Genomic DNA, 19269 nt, shown 5'->3' with positions numbered 1-19269 from the left:
TCAATTTGGAAACAGAAGTATCCTTTTACAAGATTGTTCTGGTGTTGTCAATCCGGGGTGAATTAGGTCCATGTGTAGAGGGAAAAATGTGCCTTATTTATACTGTACCTTCTAGTTAAAGACTAACTTATTTTACTGGGTATTGGAGTTTACAATAAATTTAATCACATTGTCGCTCATTTAACCTCCCAATAAAAGGTTCTGCACATTTTCATGGAAAGTTTACAGTTTAATTTTTAGTGCCACAAGTAGGCTTACATTAACACTGCAATGAAGTTACTGTGAAAATCCCCTAGTCTCCACACTCCGGTGCCTTGATTGACAGCTTCCTGGATTTTTGACAGCACGCTCATTGGCTACCACCTCCTGCATTTCCCTCACTCTGGGAAGCTAAGCCTGCAGTTGTTAAATCCATGTGGTTGTTAAAAGCTGAGGCGTGCAGCCTTATTCAGGTATTGTATTTAAATCCATCCAGAGCCCTGGGAAACTCGTGCAGCTACAGTGAATTTGAACCTGCATGAATCTAATTTAGTCCTGGAAGTGAAGTGTTCCACCTCTCCTCGATGGGACATTCAGAAGCCCTGGGTTGGATTTCTCAACCCCTTTCCAGACATGTTTTTGGTGGGGATGCATGTAAAATACAATGTTTGGCAAGCTCATCACCTTCCAACCCACTCCTGAGCTATCCCCTATAACCCGGTGACACCAATATTGGCAGCCCACCCACCATTAATAAATAAATAATCAAGGCTCAGTTGGGCTTGTTAGCAAGCCATTTGACCCAGAAATACGCTGACAATACCATAATATGGTTGCCATTAAACTTTAAACATCAGTGTTTAAAAGGCAGGAAAGAAGGGGGTACATCCTTTATGGAGGTGTCTGTTGTGCATAATGGGCAACCCCAAGATTTTACTCCCACAAGGCCTCTGTAAGTAGCCCCTTCCCCCAGCTGATTAGCTGCCCGATTCCGCTCCACCCATAAAGGCCCGACCCCCTTGCTCAGGCATCCATCTTTTTTCTGAGCCGATTTGCTGTCCCAGCTAGATCTGTTACTGAGTTCTGGCACTGGTGGGGTTGCTGGAGCTGTCAGATTAGCTGGCTCAAGGGTGGGACTTTCACCCATTGTGGGGTGGTCATCCCACTATCACCCTGTGCAGCCCGCCTGCAGTGTCTTATGGCTGTGGGGCAGCCTTCTTTCAGATGTCAGCTGCCAGCCTATCTTCCTTTAGGTGTGGGGGAGGGTGGGAAGGGGTTGGGGGGGAGGGGGGGATGCTAGAAAATCCAGCACATGATTTGCCTCTGTGAAGAAATGTAGGTGGTTGCATGGTGGGTTGGTGACCACTCTCTATAATAAACTACATCACACATCTTTTCCCAACCTTCCCCTGCCGGTTGGGTGTTAATATTGAATACAGAGTGAAAGGCCCATTTATACAGCTCAGCAAGCACTCCCACCATTCTAAAAATACTCAGCATATTGTTATAATGTACTCTTTTAAACAATATCTTCAGGCTGTTGGCTACGAAAGCAATGTGTACTTTTAATTGCTTACAGTGATTCTGAGATTTTCTTCAAGAGAAGTAGTAACCGAATAGGAGGAGAATACTGGAAAGTTCGTTACATTGAATATATTGACGAAACCTTTAGCATCAGAAAAAATCGATCACAAGCGGAGGAACATCTCGGAATACTTGGTATTGTATATGATTTGTTTTTTGGAACTTTATTTATTTTGCTTGAAAGCAAGCATAATGACTATCCTTATCCCTGATTTTATAAGGCCCAGTGATCAAAGCTGAAGTTGGAGACACCATTTTTGTTACATTTATGAATAATGCAAACCGTGCCTACAGCATTCAACCTCATGGTGTCCATTTTACCAAGGAGTTTGATGGAACAAAATATGTTGACGGTATGTTTGCTTTACTGTCTATTTTGTTTGTTAAAACTGCACTTTATTTATAACTATTGCACACCAGATTGAAGTTCACAAAATGATTATTTGGAATAATTGGGATCTATCCTTTTTTACAAATCTCCCTTCATCCCCATTTGAAATTAAGTCTGCCAGCTGCCTGAAAACAATGGGGGACAATTTTTGTCACCTTAAGTGTCCTAATGACGGATCTTGCAGAATGATCAAAGAGATCAGGAAACTGAACAGAGATCTATCCCAGTAGATTCCAGCTGATTCACCCTGTCTTGCAGAAATATCTGGGATAGCATCTAAAGCTCACACTCCAGGCTGGTGGGAATTTCATTAGCCTCCACTAAAGCGGACAGGGAAGGGTGCTCGGCTAGTTTCTGCTCCAAGGAATTGCTAGCACTGAGTGTCAAGCACGCTCATGAAAACATGACAGAGTGGGGGCTTGGGGTGAACCAGCAGTAAGGATGGTCCACAGACTTTCAGGGTAACTGTAATGGGCCTTTTAAAAGCATTGCACAAGGGCTTTCATAAGCCCTTGTGCAAGACTTTATTTGACCTGTAAATTAGGCACTGCACCATTGAATTTCTAGACCAAAGTTGTCTTTGCCTGTGTAAACACAGAGAATAGGTTATAAAGATGAATAGCATTGCGATTCCGCAGCAGGATTGATAATTTTTAAAAATGGATGGATTTCCCAGCAACCGTCAGATATTACCAAAGGACCAGATTTTGTGTTTTCAGACTTCTATTGTAGCAAACAGGCTAAAATCAACTGAATATTATTTAACAACTTGGCAGCTAATACACCAAACAAGAGAAAAGATATTTCTGCATTAACTTATCAGCAAACTCAAGAACTGCTTTAAATTTCTTATCCTGTGCACCACATCTCTAACAGACTTGCAGTATTGCAGGAACAGTAACTCCTGGCTGTCCAGCAGGCTCACTACTTCATCCACATTAGGGCATAACTTCCGGTGTCTTAACTTAGGCCAGCCTTTCCAAATCTGATTTTCATCAGTGACTTCTTTTTCCTTAAATCCCCAAGAATCTTTTCTGTGTCTGTTCAGTTTTCTTCCTCTTGAGCAGAAACCAAACTCTCACCAACAACCTGCTTCTACACATTACCTCCTATCTCTCAAATGCAGCTGTCCTTTTTTTGCGAGATGCTGTGAAAATGTGCTAAGACTGTCACTTGTAATTCCAATAGATTTCCTCCTTCATGGAAACCAGATTACATGGGTCTGTCTCTGAGTGGTGATGGTCATCATGATTATCCATCCCCTTTTCAAAATCTTCTGTTCCACCTTAAATGGTAAATTTTAAAACCCAACTATCATATATAGTGTTCATGATCAGAGGAACTGCAGCTTTATACAACACATAGCTTTTGTTTAAGGCAGCCTCTTTGAGAATGCAGTAACAGCCAGGTAGATTATTACCAATAACTTCATAAGAACATCATTGATTCAGATTGCAAAGAAACATTTAAAAATATTTCTGTAAAAGATTATTATTTTTGATACTTTTAAAATTGAAATTTTTAAGGTTTTGAGAAAAATGGTTCCCACGTAGAGCCTGGTACATCTTTCATGTACAAATGGACGGTACCAGAACATGTTGGACCTACAGAGAATGACCCACCGTGCCTGACTTGGATGTACTACTCAGCCACCAATCCAGTTGAGGATACCAATTCTGGCCTTGTTGGACCACTGATCATTTGTAGACAGGATACATTAAATCAAGATGGTTCACAGGTATGTTGCATAGGAATTCTACTTTAACCCTTTGTAATTAAACATGTCTATTACTTCCATTATGTTTGCTGTTACAACTTTATTATTTTCATGTCCTAAGACACTGAACAGTCAGGGAATTGGGGAAAACTCTCTACTGGCACTAGGGAAAATGGTTGTAGTAGTTGATGGCCATTCATCTCAGTTCCAGGACATCGCTGCAGGTTAGTGTCCTGGGCCCAACCACCTTCAGCTGCTTCACCAATGACCTTCCTTCCATCACAAGGTCAGAAGTAGATTGTCTTATGAGAAAGGTTAGACAGTTAAACTTGTATCCATTGGAGTTTAGAAGAGTAAGGGGTGACTTGACAGTGTGGAGACGGAGGGGATATTTCCTCTTGTGAGGGAATCTAAAACTGTTTAAGAATAAGAGATCACCCATTTAAAACAGAGATGAGGTGACAGTTTTCTTCTGAGGGTTGTGGATCTTTGAAACTCTCTTCCTGAAAAGGTGGCAGAAGCAGATTCTTTGAATCTTTTTTAAGGCAGAGGTAGATAGGTTCTTGGGAGTAGGCAAGATGCAGATTTGAGTTTACTATCAGATCAGTTGTGACCTTATTAAATGGTGGAGCAGGCTTGAGGGACTGAATGGTCTTTTCCTGCTCCTTGTTTGTTTGCTCTTGTGTAAGTGGGGATGTTTGCTGATGATTGCACAATGTTCAGCACTGTTCACACCTCCTGAGATACTGAAGTAGTCCATATCTAATTGCAGCAAGACTTGGACAATATCCAGGCTTGGGCTGACAAGTGGCAAGTAACTTCTGTGCCACAAAGTGCCAGGCAATGACCATCTCTAACAAGAGAGAATCCAACCATCGTCCCTTGACATTCAATTGCATGATCATCACTAAGTGTCCCACCATCAACATTTTGGGATTACCATTTACCAAAAAATGAATTGGACCAGCCATATAAATACTGTGGCTAAAAGAGCAGGTCAAAGGCAGGGAATCCTGCAATAAGTAACTCACCTCCTGATTCTCCAAAGCTTGTACACCATCTACAATGCACAAGTCAAGAACGTGATGGAATACTCTCCATTCGCCTGGATGAGTACAACTCCGACAACACTGTAGAAGTTTGAAGAATACGGATGAAACAGCCTGTTTGATTAACATCCTAGCCACCTTCTTAATCATTCACTCCCGCCACTACTGACACACAGTGGCAACAGTGTGTACATCAACAAGATGTGCTGAAGCAACATGACAAAACTCCATCATTTGCACCTTTCAAATCTGCAGCCTGGATTTTCTAGAAGGGGAAGAGCAGCAGGTAATGGAAACTCCACAAACCATGCACAGGCGATGCATCATTCTGACTCAAAGCTATAGTGTGTCTTAACGACTATCGGCCGGTGGCTCTGACATCCATCATTATGAAGTGCTTCAAAAGATTAATCGTGACACAAATCAATTTCAGCCTCCCGGACTACCTGGAACCACTAGTTTGCCTATTGCCGCAACACGTCAACAGCAGACGCTATTTCCCTGGCCCTGCACTCAATCCTGGAACAGCTAGATAACAAGGACACCTGTATCAGACTCCTATTTATTGACTACAGCTCAGCCTTCAACACGATTATTGCCATGAAACTCACCTCCAAACTCCGTGGCCTGGACCTCGGCACTTCCTTCCACAACTGGATCCTGAACTTCCCAACTCACAGACCACAATCAGAAAGAATAGGCAACAACACCTCTTCCATGATCATTCCCAACACCGATGCCCCACAAGACTGGGTTCTCAGCCCCCTTTTATTCTCCTTATATACCTATGAACGTGTGATCAAATTCCCGTCCAATTCAATTTTCAAGTTTGCTGATGACATCACCTTAGTGGGTTGGATCTCAAACAATGATGAGGCAGAGAATCTGGTGAACTGGTGCGGCAACAATAATCTCTCCCTGAATGTTAGCAAAGCGAGGGAGATTGTCGTCGACCTCAGGAAGCGTAAAGAAGAACATGTCCCTGTCTACATCAATGGGGATGAGGTAGAAAGGGTCGAGAGCTTCAAGTTTTTAGATGTCCAAATCATCAACAATCTGTCCTTCTCCCCCTATGCTGACACTATAGTTAAGAATGCCCAGCGACGCCTGTACTTTCTCAGCAGGCTAAGGAAATCTGGCATGTCAGCTATGACTCTCACCAACTTTTACAGATGCAGCATAGAAAGCGTTATTTCTAGTTGTATCATAGCTTGGTATGGCTCCTGCACTGCCCAAGACTGCAAGGAACTACAAAAGATCGTGAATGTAGCCCAATCCATCACGCAAACCAACCTCCCGTCCCTTCCCACTGCCTTGGTAAAGCAGCCAGCATAATTAAGGACCCCATTCACCCTGGAAGTTCTCACTTCCACCTTCTTCTGTCAGGAAAAACATACAGAAGTCTGAGGACACATCAACCGATTCAAGAACAGCTTCTTCCCTGCTGCCACCAGACTTTTGAATGGACTTACCTTGCATTAAGTTGATCTTTCTCTACACTCTAGCTATAACACTACATTCTGCACTCTCTGGTTTCCTTCTTTGTGGATGGTATCTTTCGGTTGTATAGTGTGCAAGGAACAATACTTTTCACTGTATGTTATTACAAATGACAATAATAAATCAAATCAAATCGAATATATCACCATTCGTCATCTAGTACGGGTCAAATTCCTGGAGCACTCTCCCTAACAGCAGTGTGGGTATACATAATCTAGGTGAACTGCAACGGTTCAAGAAGGCAGCTCACCACCATCTCAAGGGCAAGTAGGTATAAGCAACAAGTGCTGGACCAGCCAACAATGCTCACATCCTGATAAAGAATAATTTAAAATAATCACCAAAGTTTATGTATAAACATTTATTGTGATTGTACTGTGGGGAGAATTCTCCAGTCCCCCTGGCAATGCTCTCTCTTCCATGGGTTTCTCAGTGGCATGGGAAAATGTCATTGGGAAATCCCATTGACAGCAGTGGGACCAGAGAATCCAGGTGCCAGCAAACAGCACGCTGTCTCCTGCCACCGAGAAACACATGGTTAGGAGGCGGGAGAACTCCCCCAAATTTCATTCTGTACGAATATTAGGCAAGTGTTAAATAGTTTATTTTAAATAAGTTAATTTGTGCAGGATATATTCGTGGAAGGTTGTATTAGCTGCTGCCACACTGGAACAGTTGTACATGCCCACTCCGTCAGCCAGCGCAAGCACCCTTTCTCTCACCTTTAATTCATTGTTGTGCACCCATCATCTGCTGCTTCCTCATGGCCCTCCCCACCGCCCTCATCCCCTCATCGACCCCTTCCCCCTCACCAGCCCCTACCCTCTCGCCAGCACCCACTTTTGCTGTCCCTCTCCTGGCCCCCTGCCGTGCTGCATGCCATTTCCCTCTCAAACCTTCGCTATCCTGCTCAGAGCTTCCCTCCCGGCTGCTTGCCACTCCGACTGCCGCCCTTCTCCTGATCCCTCGCCACCTCTCTCTCCACCTGTTGCCTCTCCATCGGCTGCCCCTTGTCCTTTCCTTTGCCCAAATCCCCCCACCATAGTCTCTATCCTAATCCCGAACCTTTCCTGAGCCCTCTGTACAACTGGGAGTGAAATTTAAAATAAAACTTGCTCCCAGGGTTTGGGAAACCTAACAGAAAGAAGGAAATAAAAATTGCTGGGTAAGGTAATTGCATTTAAAACAGCCTTTATGACCAACAGGAGCAGGAATGTTCCCTCAATGCATGATTTGTAGTATCATCCTATGGGTTCAGTTCTGAATAAATTGTCATCTCCACACAATAGACTGGAAGGAGAAATAAAAGAAATGTATTGTTGATTTTGAGTGTTATTAATGTTTTACAATATGGTAATTGTCCCTTTAAGGACAACACAATAGATGAGGGTCAGCTGATTTGAGGGACCAGTTGGGACTGAGGGTGGGTAATCACCCCAGGGGAGGAGCATCTTCTGTACAGTTTTTCCATGTTAATAAATAGCCTTTGTGTTTCTGACAAAGTCTGTGAGTGTGCATCATTATATACAGTGATAGCAAATAAGCAATTTAAATATAGTATTCAGCGAGCTCATTGCAGAAATTAGTAAAGTTGCTGTGATTAATTATTGTGTATATGTATTCTTAATTTAAAAAAAACATTGCCAAAGAACATGAAAGCCATGGAGCTTGTTTGTTTCCTTCAGAACATTATAATTATTAATAATTCCTTCTGTGGGACCAAGTAATTCCATTAATCTTTGCACAGTATGAAGTTTAGAATAGGGAATGTTGTATTGTGTATCTGATAATCATTATGCTTTTTTGTTGTGCATTATTAAATCTGGTAGCTAGTTAGGTTAGATGGCAAGCACGTCGATTGGATTAATGGCAAAAGAATGGAGTTCGATCCCTGTTCTGGCTGAGGTAGACTTAGCACCTTACCAATAAAAAAGAGTCATGGCATTTTACCTTGGCGAATAATCACCAAGAACTTGCCTTGGGTAGGGATTTCACAAAATTGAGTTAGTGAACCTAAACTCAGATCATTAACTATTTGCTTTCAGCCCCTTTACCCTCGCAATATTAGCAGCCATGGTCCATCACCTTGATTCAGTTTCTGTTTTATTGCTACAAATAAACCAGAATTATTTGCCAGTGGAATAGATCTGAACATAGCCGTTTGCCGCTCTGTTGAAACTGAATTCATAACTCCACTGGCTTTTCCTGCAATTCACCTCATCGCTCCCCAGGTCTTTAATCATTATTAAAGTCACAGATATGCTGGAATTCAGTTGGCTTTCAGATTTGGAGTGATACCAAATAAGTAAATGTTTCTGTTTGAAAGTACTCTTCCAACGAATGAGATGTCTATTTTTTATTTGCAGAAAGACATTGACCAGGAGTTTTACTTGCTATATACAGTGTTTGATGAGAATCTTAGCTGGTATCTTTCAAGAAATATGGAGACATTCATTCAAAATACTTCCAACGTCAATCCAGAGGATGAGGAATTTCAAGAGTCAAACAAAATGCATGGTGCGTGACCATCATGGAGATATGGTTGTTGTGTTTGAACACTAAGCTGGGGCATTGCCACATCAGTAATGCACAACTGGTAAAAACCTAAACTTTAAGTGGTTTGGGTTTGAAGATGTTTTTATTGAGGATTCTCAATGTTTCCCTATGCAGTACAGTACTGCACCAGTACTGCGCGCTAGGAAACCCTTAACTTGTCTGCCAGGATGTGGAGTTGTTGGTGTTGGACTGGGGTAGGCAGTAACTAGAGGCACAGTAACTAGTCTCACAACACCATGTGACTCACCTGATGAAGGGGCAACACTCCAAAGGCTCGAGCTACCAAATAAACCTGTTGGACTTTAACCTGGTGTTGTGAGACTATTTACCTTGTCTGCCAAAGAATGAAGGCAGTAAGGCTATTTGTTCACAAGCTTGAATGTATTCAAAGTGGTATTCATGAGCCTTTTGTAATCCTGGGGAATTTTCTGTTGATTGGGAATGTTGCTGATGTAAGAGGAAACACCTTTTTGAAACCAGACATTTCTCCCCAGTCACTCAATGGGTGACTGTCCCTAAAGGAGTGCTAGCAATCCATACAGGCTCTGTGATTCTTGGTTGGTTCCTTGACCTTGTTAAGTTAATTGATCTCAGCCACACATAACAGTTGGAATGCTTCAGTTGACTTCTGTGTCTCTGGGTAAGTGGAAGGACGGAATAGATGTACATGTGATGGCTTTCCAGTGGTCCATGTTTGATTGTAGAGGTGAGTTCACTGTGTGGTTTGGCTGCAATCTCTCCCCCTCCATGCCATACTGCAAAATAATGTGCTGGTACGGCATGTTTAGGTTTACGCATGAAAATGGGCATTGGAAGGTTGCCATCGTCCAATGTAGTTGTAAGTTACCATCCAGATTAAAGTAAAGAGAAATGGTGGAGAGAATGCTGGTAAATGTCATGTTCATGGTTCACCTGCACATCATGAGATGCAGATCACCAAGAACCCCACCATTGTGTTTCTGACTGTATCTAATAGATATACTGTGTATATCTGAATGGGCCTCTTCACTATTTTCCCTCCTCTCTGTGGTTGCTGTCCTTGTTAGCACAGAGTGTCAGTCTCAATTCTCATCTTCACCTGCATGAGCTGGGCCTGTGTCCCCCGAATGCAGTATGGCACAATCACTCACATTTTGCTTTCTCTCGAAGAAGATGGCCATAACAGAAGGGAACAGAGCAGAACCTGTGGCATCTCCTGAATCCCATGGACATGTTGGTTCACCACATTGTGGGGCCAACTATGACACCATTGTGTCCGGTGTCACTGAAAACATTGAGGATGATAGTATGTCCCTGTTTATGCCCCTTTTCAAAGCAGGATCTCCTCATCCAACCTTCATTTGTGAGGAGCAAGCTGCAACCGGTGGACTGCACTCTCCCTTCCCTTTTGATTTTCTGCTTTCAGATTCCTAAGAACTATTGCCTACCACAACAGCGCCAGGAGGAGGAGAGAGAGCAAACAGCAAGGCACTGATACAGAAACATAGTCGTTTGATCTGACCCTTGCAGCCACCAGCTTAGACAGTGGTGGCCTACTCCATGATGACAATTGTGAAGCTAACTGTGACGCAACATCTGAAGGCCGCAGGCTCAGCTTTCACATCAGCACAAGTGGAAGCCACAAACCTCTCAATGCTGCAGTAGATTGATATTGTTAGGCCCACAGTTTCTGCCCTGCAGATTCACACTTGTGCCTTTATGGCTATGAATACCCATCGGCAGAGGGGCTGTGCAGGCTCCTACAGAATGTCCTACTCAGATTTCTGAGGTGCCATCCTGGGTGCACTCCACAGCACGAACCCACTGTCCTCGGAATGAAGGCATTCATCTTCCAGTCACTGCCACTCCGTCAATGCCCTTGCTGTTGCCCGTCAGCCAGCCAGTGGATGTTGCTGCCACCTGTGCCAGTCTAAAGCCAGGTGCTCAAGTCCAAGAGCTTCTGCAGTGCATCCTGCAAGGCAGTCTGCAGTCTCCGCGTCTCCACATTGAGAGACAGCAGCCTTCCACTAGCTCAAAGATACTGCAGTCACTGGGATGGCATTTTGGAGGAGCACCAGGTAAATGCACCACAGGACAGCTATTAACAAAATAGAAAATGGGGTCTTGTTCATTTTTTGTTTAATTTGATATGGGTGTAATTTTCCCAGCCCGTAGTTCAGCAAGCCCGAAATGTCAGTGGGGGCCCTGTAGCAGGAATTGCGGCCAGTCATCTGGCCAGTCACAACTTTCCCAGGCCCTTTTTTATAACATACTCAGTTTCATGTCAGAAATAAGCGTGAAACTGACCACCAAATGGAAATCTCATTCATTAGCAAGCCTGGGATGGTAGTCTCCAGGCTCACTAATGTTCCCCCCTCCCTGCCGGGAAAGGTTCCCACCAGCGGGGATTAAAGCTAGTCCCCATCAGCAAGGACCAAGCCTGATCACTATGCTGGCAGGGACAGAGGCCCTTGAGGCCCTCCCAGGCGGCTGGGGACAAGGGGAGTACCCCTTGGGTAGTGCCAGCCTGGTGCCCTGGCACTGCCCACTGGACACCAGGCTAATTGATGCTGGTAGTTGGGGAACCGCTGCCACTCTGCCTTAGGGATTGGTGGAGGAGAGAGGAAGGGAGCGATTGGGGTTGCCCATGGGGAGGAGTGGCCAGGCTGGCTAGTGGGGTGGTTAGGGGCAGGCTGGCTATGGTGGTGGGAGGGGTGGTCTGTAGCTGGTGATTGGGACTGGTTTGGGGAGGGGGGGGCGGAGTGGGGATCAGATGGGGAAGCTGGCAGTAGGACGGGTGGGGTGATTGAGGAAGCCTCCGATTAGAAGGTCAGCGATGCACTGAACTCCCTGCTGACAAATCAAAGCATGCACTGTAGCCTGCTCAACACTCTGCTGTCGGCCTTTCGAGGGGGAATAGGCCCCTTGAGATAGCCACTGGGTGCCTGGTGAAAATGGCCATGCTGTCATAATTGCGATATAGTGGCTGCCACAACAGGCCATAACAAACATGGAGAGTGAAGTGGGGTCGCTCTGAGCAGTCCAGGCCATTGAAGTGTAGATTAAGAATGCTGGTGGCCTCACTCCATACTGTTGTGGTGACAGCATGGCTCTTATTATCAACCCATTCTCACATTGTCAAGTAATGGAGAGGAGGGGAAGGGTAATCGGTCACATGTTGAGGGCTTATCCCTCGTCTCCACACAAAAACTGATTACTTCTTCTTAGTGAGCTGAAAATGGCTGAAAATTAGGAAGAAGGCATTGTGATTGTTGCCAGGACAGGGGGGATTCACTGACATGATGGGTTTGACACTAATTGCACATGAATGGATTGGGAATCCTTTGTGTTTCTGGAACCTTATTATTCTTCCTGCCAAAAAAGACCTTCGTACTTTCCCACATTATACTCCAATTGCCAGATCTTTGACCACTCACTGAATCTATCTTGTAGCCTCCTTATGCCCCCTCCATAATTTACTTTTCTACCTCTCTTCATTGGCAACAATGTGGTTTGAGGTATCCTGAGGTTATGCAAAGCGCTGTACAAAAGCAAGCCTTTAGTTTATTTACAGCCCCCTTGTTCTACTCTAAAATAATATTCCTGATTTATCTTTTTAATTTCCTCACTAGTCTTAAGATCATCATTTCAGAATGCCTTTCTGTTATATCCTCCTTTCTGGGATAAGAAGCCAAATTTTCTCCACTCTTTTCATTTATCATTCTAGGCATCAATCTTCTGACTGTCCTCTGCATTGCTTCCAATGTTTCTATAAGGTTTGTGTGCCGGAATGTGCTGCTGACGTGGTTTGAACAGCTGCAGAACTGATCATGACCCCCTCAGGCTTGTATTCTCCGGGTTTGATTTACAATGTAACACTCTGCTGCCTCACTGTTCAGCACTGGCTTGGACATGTGTAACGTCAAGTCTTCTCAGGCTGTCAGCTAAATCTATAAAAACCGCGTGAGGAAGATTGATAGGCAAGGTTACAGTATTGAAGTTACATGTTTAGGAAAAGGTGAATTTTGGGAAGTGGCAATAATTTCAGGAGTGCTTGTTTCCAGTTTGGGCAGAGTTCTCCTTTCCTAAGATGACCAAAGTGCCCATTTTCCTTCTCTCTCATACCATGAGAAGCATCATAAATACTTGTGGCAATGTTCCTATTATTCTAATGCATTACGTGAACTCACCAAGCCACAACAACACCTGCATGATATTTGATGGTAAATGTTTAAAGTAGTAAATAAGTAATTTTCTTTTTTGCTGTGTAATAATACAACTATAATATTCATTTTCTAGCCATTAATGGTTACATGTTTGGTAACTTGCCTGGACTGGAGATGTGCATAGGTGACAAAGTTTCATGGCATTTGATTGGACTTGGCACTGAAATCGACATGCATGGAATTTACTTTCAAGGCAACACAATCCATGTGAGAGGGAGCACCCGTGATATATTCAGTGTGTTTCCCCATACTTCTGCAACAGTCTTCATGCAGCCAGATGATACTGGTATGAGTTCTTCCCTCTTCCTCCTTTTGCCTCCTGTGCTAACACACTCACTGTTGATCCAGCTGCTTTTAACTTAATAATGTAAGGGATAATTAGGTAAATATTTCAAACAGAAATAAATCTTGTTGCGTGTGAAAAGAACCAGGGCAATGTAATTAGTTCTGGATTTCATTTGCAAAGGTCCAGTACAGGTACGTTATAGTGAATGGGTCTCCTTTACACTGCACACCTCTGATTGCTTTGTGTAAAAATTTTCTAGGCTATGACCTCAAATCTAAGATCAGAATATAGCTGAAAGTTTAACTGTGTTTGAGACAAAATTGTGTTCTGCAGAATGACTATTTTGAGAATTAAACCAGTGAGTGTAGCGATGGGGGAATGGTGAAATTGACTAGAGTCCAAATTCTAACTTTTAAAGATTAATAAGGCTATTCGTTTCAAGTTCATTGCAGTTAAACTATTTTAAAAAATGTGAATTAAAATGTTTAACTCAGGTACCTTTAAGGTCATCTGCCGAACAGCTGATCACTATATGGGTGGAATGAAACAAATGTATCATGTTAGAAACTGCAATAAAAGTATCCCGGGCCAGGTGTACCAGACAACCCGAACATACTACATTGCTGCAGTGGAGATTGAATGGGACTATTCTCCTGACAGGAGCTGGGAACTGGAAAGGCACAATGCAACCAAAGAGGACAGGTGATGCTAAACTTTCATTCATTTATTTCAAGAGAAATAGGGATCTCAAATAGTTAAAGAGTTGCAAAAGTTTAGAATTCTCTACCCCAGAAAGTGGATGTTCAATGGTTGAAAGTATTCTAGAAAAATGTATTATATTACAAGAGCAATTCTTATTTTGCCTTCTCTGCTGCCCGCTTAGTTGGTGAAGCATAAATAAAGTTAATTCAATAATGCCTGCCTACAGTTGAATCAATGATGAAAGTAAATCTCTGATTTTCATTTCTACTGTGGGTGTTTTAATTATACCTTCCACTTTATGACTCTCATCTTTTACATTTTGTTTCTTGTTCTCTGACTGAGTACAGCTCTTGATCTTCTTCTATAACATCAACTTCTGTTTCCACATTAATCATATGCACATTTGAGGATACCCAGGCTCCTGAACTAGCTTTAGGTCCACCACAATCTCAAACTGGTGCATGTCTGCCACCTGGAGCTTTACCACAACCTGGAATATTACTGTTTTCCTCTGTTGCTGCATGTTGTCTGAATGTGATCGACTTTCTGACTGGCATAGCACTTTGACTGGAAATTGGGGCATTTCCCAATGGTAGTTGTTGCCATGGTAACGGTAACATCTAAATTTCTGAATCTGAAACTGTGACAGTGGCTGCCATGGCTTGGACATTGCAAAAATCTAGTGTATCTTCCCTACCAGCTCAGGATAAGAACTCCTTTTATAACATGCAGCTATCTCTTCCTACCATTTCCATGGCTGTGGCTTCATCACAGACCCCCTCCAAGATGACCTCCTCCAACATCAGGTTAATGTCATTGCTCAAAACTTAGTCTGTTAAAGCCTCTCTAAGATTGATTTCTAAGCTTGCACATATTGCCCGTGATGAAAGAGTTTCTTTAAGTTGAGAATGTAATCTGCAACAATCTCCCTGGCAACTGCTTCCTTTGTCAGAATATATCTGTTAGTACAATTTCATTTCATAATGTGAATTCAGAATCTCATAAATTTGAAAAGAGTCCATAGCACTTCAGTATTATTTTTTAAACTTTATTTATTAGTGTCATAAGTAGGCTTACATTAACACTGCAGTGAAGTTACTGTGAAAATCCCCTAGTCACCACACTCCGGCACCTGCTCGGGTACACTGAGGGAGAATTTAGCACGACCAATGCACCTAACCAGCACATCTATTGGACAATGGAAGGAAACCGGAGCACCTGGTTGAGAATTAAACCAATGAGTGCAATGATGGGGGAATGGTGAAATTGACGAGAGTCCAAGTTCTATCTTTAAAGATGGAAAGCACCCGTAAACACGAGGAGAATTTTCTGACTCCACACAGACAGTGACCCAAGCCAGGAATTGAATCCGTATCCTTGGCGCTGTGAGGCAGCTGTGTTAATCATTGTGCCACCGTGCTGCCCCACATTGGTTAGACACCATCTTCTCTGGTTCCATTATGTTGAGGAAAACATTTACTTTATCCTCATCTCCTATTTCATGTCAGTTCAGCCAGATGCATAACCTTTGTTCATAATTACATCAATTCTCTTTGTTAGGATTGAATTCCTCCTTTGTTCCCAGATATGTCTTCTGTGCCATCTTTTTCAATGACCATGCTGACTCGCTGTGTGCCTAATTACAATGTGCACATCATGCAATATTTCAAATTGCTCAGAATTCCTTAAATTCAGATATAGAAGTTCCAAAATGTGACGCACCATTCTTCAGTCCTTTATTTCTTAAATGGCATGTAAAAGAAAATGACATCCCACTCTCCTTGCCATCTTTCTGCTGTGTATTGCACTGTGTAAGACTAACACATGATGAACAGAAAATAGCCATTCTTGAACTAATTTTATTTGCACCTCCCTAAGAGAGAGAGCAGCAGAGAGGACAGTATAATAAAATGGTCAGTTCTTACAATGTACAACAACAGCATTCCAAAGATTTTTGAATACTAAGGAGATCAAGTATTAAGAGATAGTGAAGGTGAATTAGAAGATTAGTCATAATCTTATTGTATGACAGAGTAGGCTTGAAGGACTGTATGACCTACTCCAGCTCCTATTCTTATGTTCATATGTCCCTATGTTTGAAGTTGGTTTGCAGAGAGAAAAGAGATGCTGAAGAATAGAGGAAGAGTTGAGAGAAATGACCAAAAGATTGTTTACAATATTGAGTATTAAGAAAGCTTTTGAAAGTGGAGAGTGACAGAAAATGGAGGGACAAAGGAGAGAGTTACAGAGTGTAAGACGAAGCAGCTTAAAAGCCTTTCTACCAGTAGATAGGACAGATAGAATGGAATATGTGTAAGAAGCCCAAAGACTAAATATTAGCACTGGAGGAGGTTGTATAGGTAAGGTGGATGGGAGCCATGCAAGAACTTTTAAATGCAGAAGAACCTTTTAGAACCATTGGCTTGGAGGGGAGTTGTCATATTTAGAGAGGACAAAGGTGATGAATGAGTAGGACTTTGAGGATTAGAATGTGGTTGGTGAAGTTCTGGATGAGTTGAAATCTATATGAGGTGTTTAGGATTTTAATCTAGAGAATATTAAGGAAGTTGAAGCTGTAAGTCCCAGAAGCATAGAGAAGTGTCTTGGAGTGGTTGGGGTGAAGCAGGTGGCTGGGCAAAGAAGTTGCTTCTTCCAAGTGGTTTTGTGACATGGTTTTAATAATGATATATAGGCAACAATCACTCTTAAGGGACACTTTATGGGTTCATTATTAAGACTAGGCACATGACAATATTTATACAAAGGTAGAGATGTTAAAGACATCAGAACAGTGCTGTGTCTATTCACAAGCAAAACCTAAACTAAGACGGGAGCGCTTGACACACATCCATTCCAGTAATATCATGCTATCTCCTAAAGGCATATTACAACTTCACCCTTTCTCTTTAAGGAAATTTTCCTCTTCCAAAGAAGTACAGCTATTTAAAATACATATTCATGTTTAGTTACCATTATGTAAGTGTATAGAGCTAATGAATCTAGGAGTCTAGAAAGCACTGAGATAATCTGCAGATATGTCTAGTTCTTGTAATAATTATCTTGTCTGGAGGAATCTTTAATTGTTCACAATGATCACAAAAAATATCATTCTTAGATGTTGTTCCTGGTTTCATCTGGGATCTTGTCCTCTGCAACAGGACCAAATCAGGAATAGACCTGACTTGTCATTGGTTACACCTCACCATTGCGCCTTTGTGTATAATAACTTCATAGGTACCTGGTTCTGAACAACCCTCATCACCTTGGCTGGCTGCCACTGTAGCATCTAGGATGTCAATTTGTTGTCCTAACTGTAAACTTGACAATTCTGTATCTGTATTTCTATTGTGCACATTGGTCATCGCTTTAGCTTAAAAAGTTGCTGTTTGGTTTCTGAGAGTATGAAATAGGTAGGTGTAGGTAAATTGGTACTCACTGGTCTACCAAACATGAGTTCTGCCAATGGTAAACTAGCTAAACTAGATGCACTTAAAGGTGTCACCCTCAGATGTAACATTACAATGTTCTTGCTTGGTCAGTCTACGTTTGAAAATTAAAGAATTCACCATGCAAATTTGTTGTTCTGCTGGATTGTTAGAACTGGGTAATAAGGAGGAGATATTCCACTTCTCACACATATATTCAAAAAAGTCACCAATAAATTGTGAACCATCCAGAATGATCCCTCCATGCACACTGAATAAACTGAGAATGGCACTTTGAATGGCATGACAGATGTGTTTGATGCATTGTGCAATTGTCAAATAATGGAGTGCTTGGTAAAGTAGTTGGCGATGATGATGAAGTCAGTGCCACTGACATGAAAGAGGTTGGACGCAATTTTGGACCAAGGATGGATAGGAAATTCATGAGAAATCAATGATACTTTGTACTGGCTTAGCAAATGCTCTTGACATGCCTCACACTTCTTATTGATGCCTTCAGCGCCACTGTTCTTGCCCAGCCACTAGACTGTCTCGCTCACATTGTCAGTGGGATTGTTCAAAGTTCTGCACAAAATCCTTGCAGTAAGCTTGTGCTGGACTTTTCCAAGCTCTCTGACAGCATGAACAAGATTTCTAGCAGATGCCCCAGTTTGCCAAGCATTTGGCTAAATGCACTCACCAAACCTCTCCTGTACCATGATCAAAGCCTTCATCTGAGATTTCTCCAGCAGAACTAGACAGCACCCTTCTCCTCCTGTACAGATGTTTCCACCCTGGCTCCTGTATAATCACAGTTTCTTGCTGCTGTTCATCGTCTTCTCCTTCAAGAAAGAGGGAAGTACCTCTGTGTACTCCTGCAATCTGTTTGGGTGATGTGACTGTGCTGCTTGTATAGTTGCCAATGTGTGGGGTGTGTGTGTGAGGTTTGTGACAGTATTTGGTATATTAGGGTGAGATAAAGCCTTTGAACTGAGTGAAATACAGATTGATAAAGGTTGTTATGATGCTATGATGAAAGTCGGATCATTGATGAAGAAGCTGGAAGTATGAGGGTGTAATTAATTCGACAGTTGATAAGGCTATGGGTGCAGCCAGTAGAATACAGCATTTGAAAATTGAACACTCCTTGACAAACTTATCAGATCATTAAACCTCTTCCTGCACAGTATCAGGGTTTCTAGGGATACACTCCTGGCATTGTCATCCATCACTTTCCTCCAACTGTTTCCTCATTACATGTCTTGAGAACTTCCTGTATCCTCATAAATAGAGGATGTCCCTTTTTCCTCTCCATTTCTCCAATTCAATAGTAAATCATGGTGCACGTTCTTATCACATTCTTCGAAGTATTAGAGTACAGATTAATTTCACAAATGACTTCCAACCACTTCTTACACCCACAATCCACTTCCCCTTTAATAGATGCAGGCTCCCTTTAAGTAGCATTGGCCACTCGTGATATCAGGTCCACTGCTGATCAGTAAATGAACATTGCAAGTCTTGTGACTGCAACACAATAATCAGCCAAATCAGCAGACAGCTCATTCAGTTCACTGCCTGCAGTTCAGTGAATGGCAATGTGTTCATCACATGCCACAATCCCCATATCTCATCTGGGCTGCAAAGGAAGATAAAGTGGGAGGGGAAAATCCAGTTATTGTGGTCCATTTAGATACCAGCAATATAGGTAGAATGAAGAAAGAAATTCTGCTGATGGAATATGAGCAGCTAGGTGCTAAATTAAAAAGCAGGACCATAAAGATACTAATCTCCAGATTACAACCTGAGCCACAGGATAATTGGCATGGGCTCAATAAGATTAAAGAGGTAAATGTGTGGCTCAGAGGTTGGTGT

General features: G+C 42.5%; 1 protein-coding gene across 2 annotated transcripts in view; it reads left to right on the top strand.

The window, feature by feature from the left end:
- The window catches only part of LOC145348917 (ferroxidase HEPHL1-like), a 98572-nt gene that overhangs the window by 35582 nt on the left and 43721 nt on the right, over positions 1–19269 (top strand). For both annotated transcript variants that reach the window (XM_080196992.1, XM_080196991.1), the window contains exons 7-12: positions 1559–1698; positions 1785–1916; positions 3481–3692; positions 8587–8737; positions 13055–13267; positions 13762–13969. In XM_080196992.1, coding sequence (XP_080053118.1) covers positions 1559–1698; positions 1785–1916; positions 3481–3692; positions 8587–8737; positions 13055–13267; positions 13762–13969 — 1056 coding nt within the window. The remainder of the gene's footprint in view (positions 1–1558; positions 1699–1784; positions 1917–3480; positions 3693–8586; positions 8738–13054; positions 13268–13761; positions 13970–19269) is intronic.

The sequence above is a fragment of the Carcharhinus amblyrhynchos genome, chromosome 10 (genome assembly GCF_965287045.1).
Source record: "Carcharhinus amblyrhynchos chromosome 10, sCarAmb.v2.hapA, whole genome shotgun sequence".
In the NCBI taxonomy this organism is placed as follows: Eukaryota; Metazoa; Chordata; class Chondrichthyes; order Carcharhiniformes; family Carcharhinidae; genus Carcharhinus; species Carcharhinus amblyrhynchos.
The sequence above is the reverse complement of the archived record's forward strand: the minus strand, read 5'-3'. Positions and strand labels throughout refer to the sequence as shown.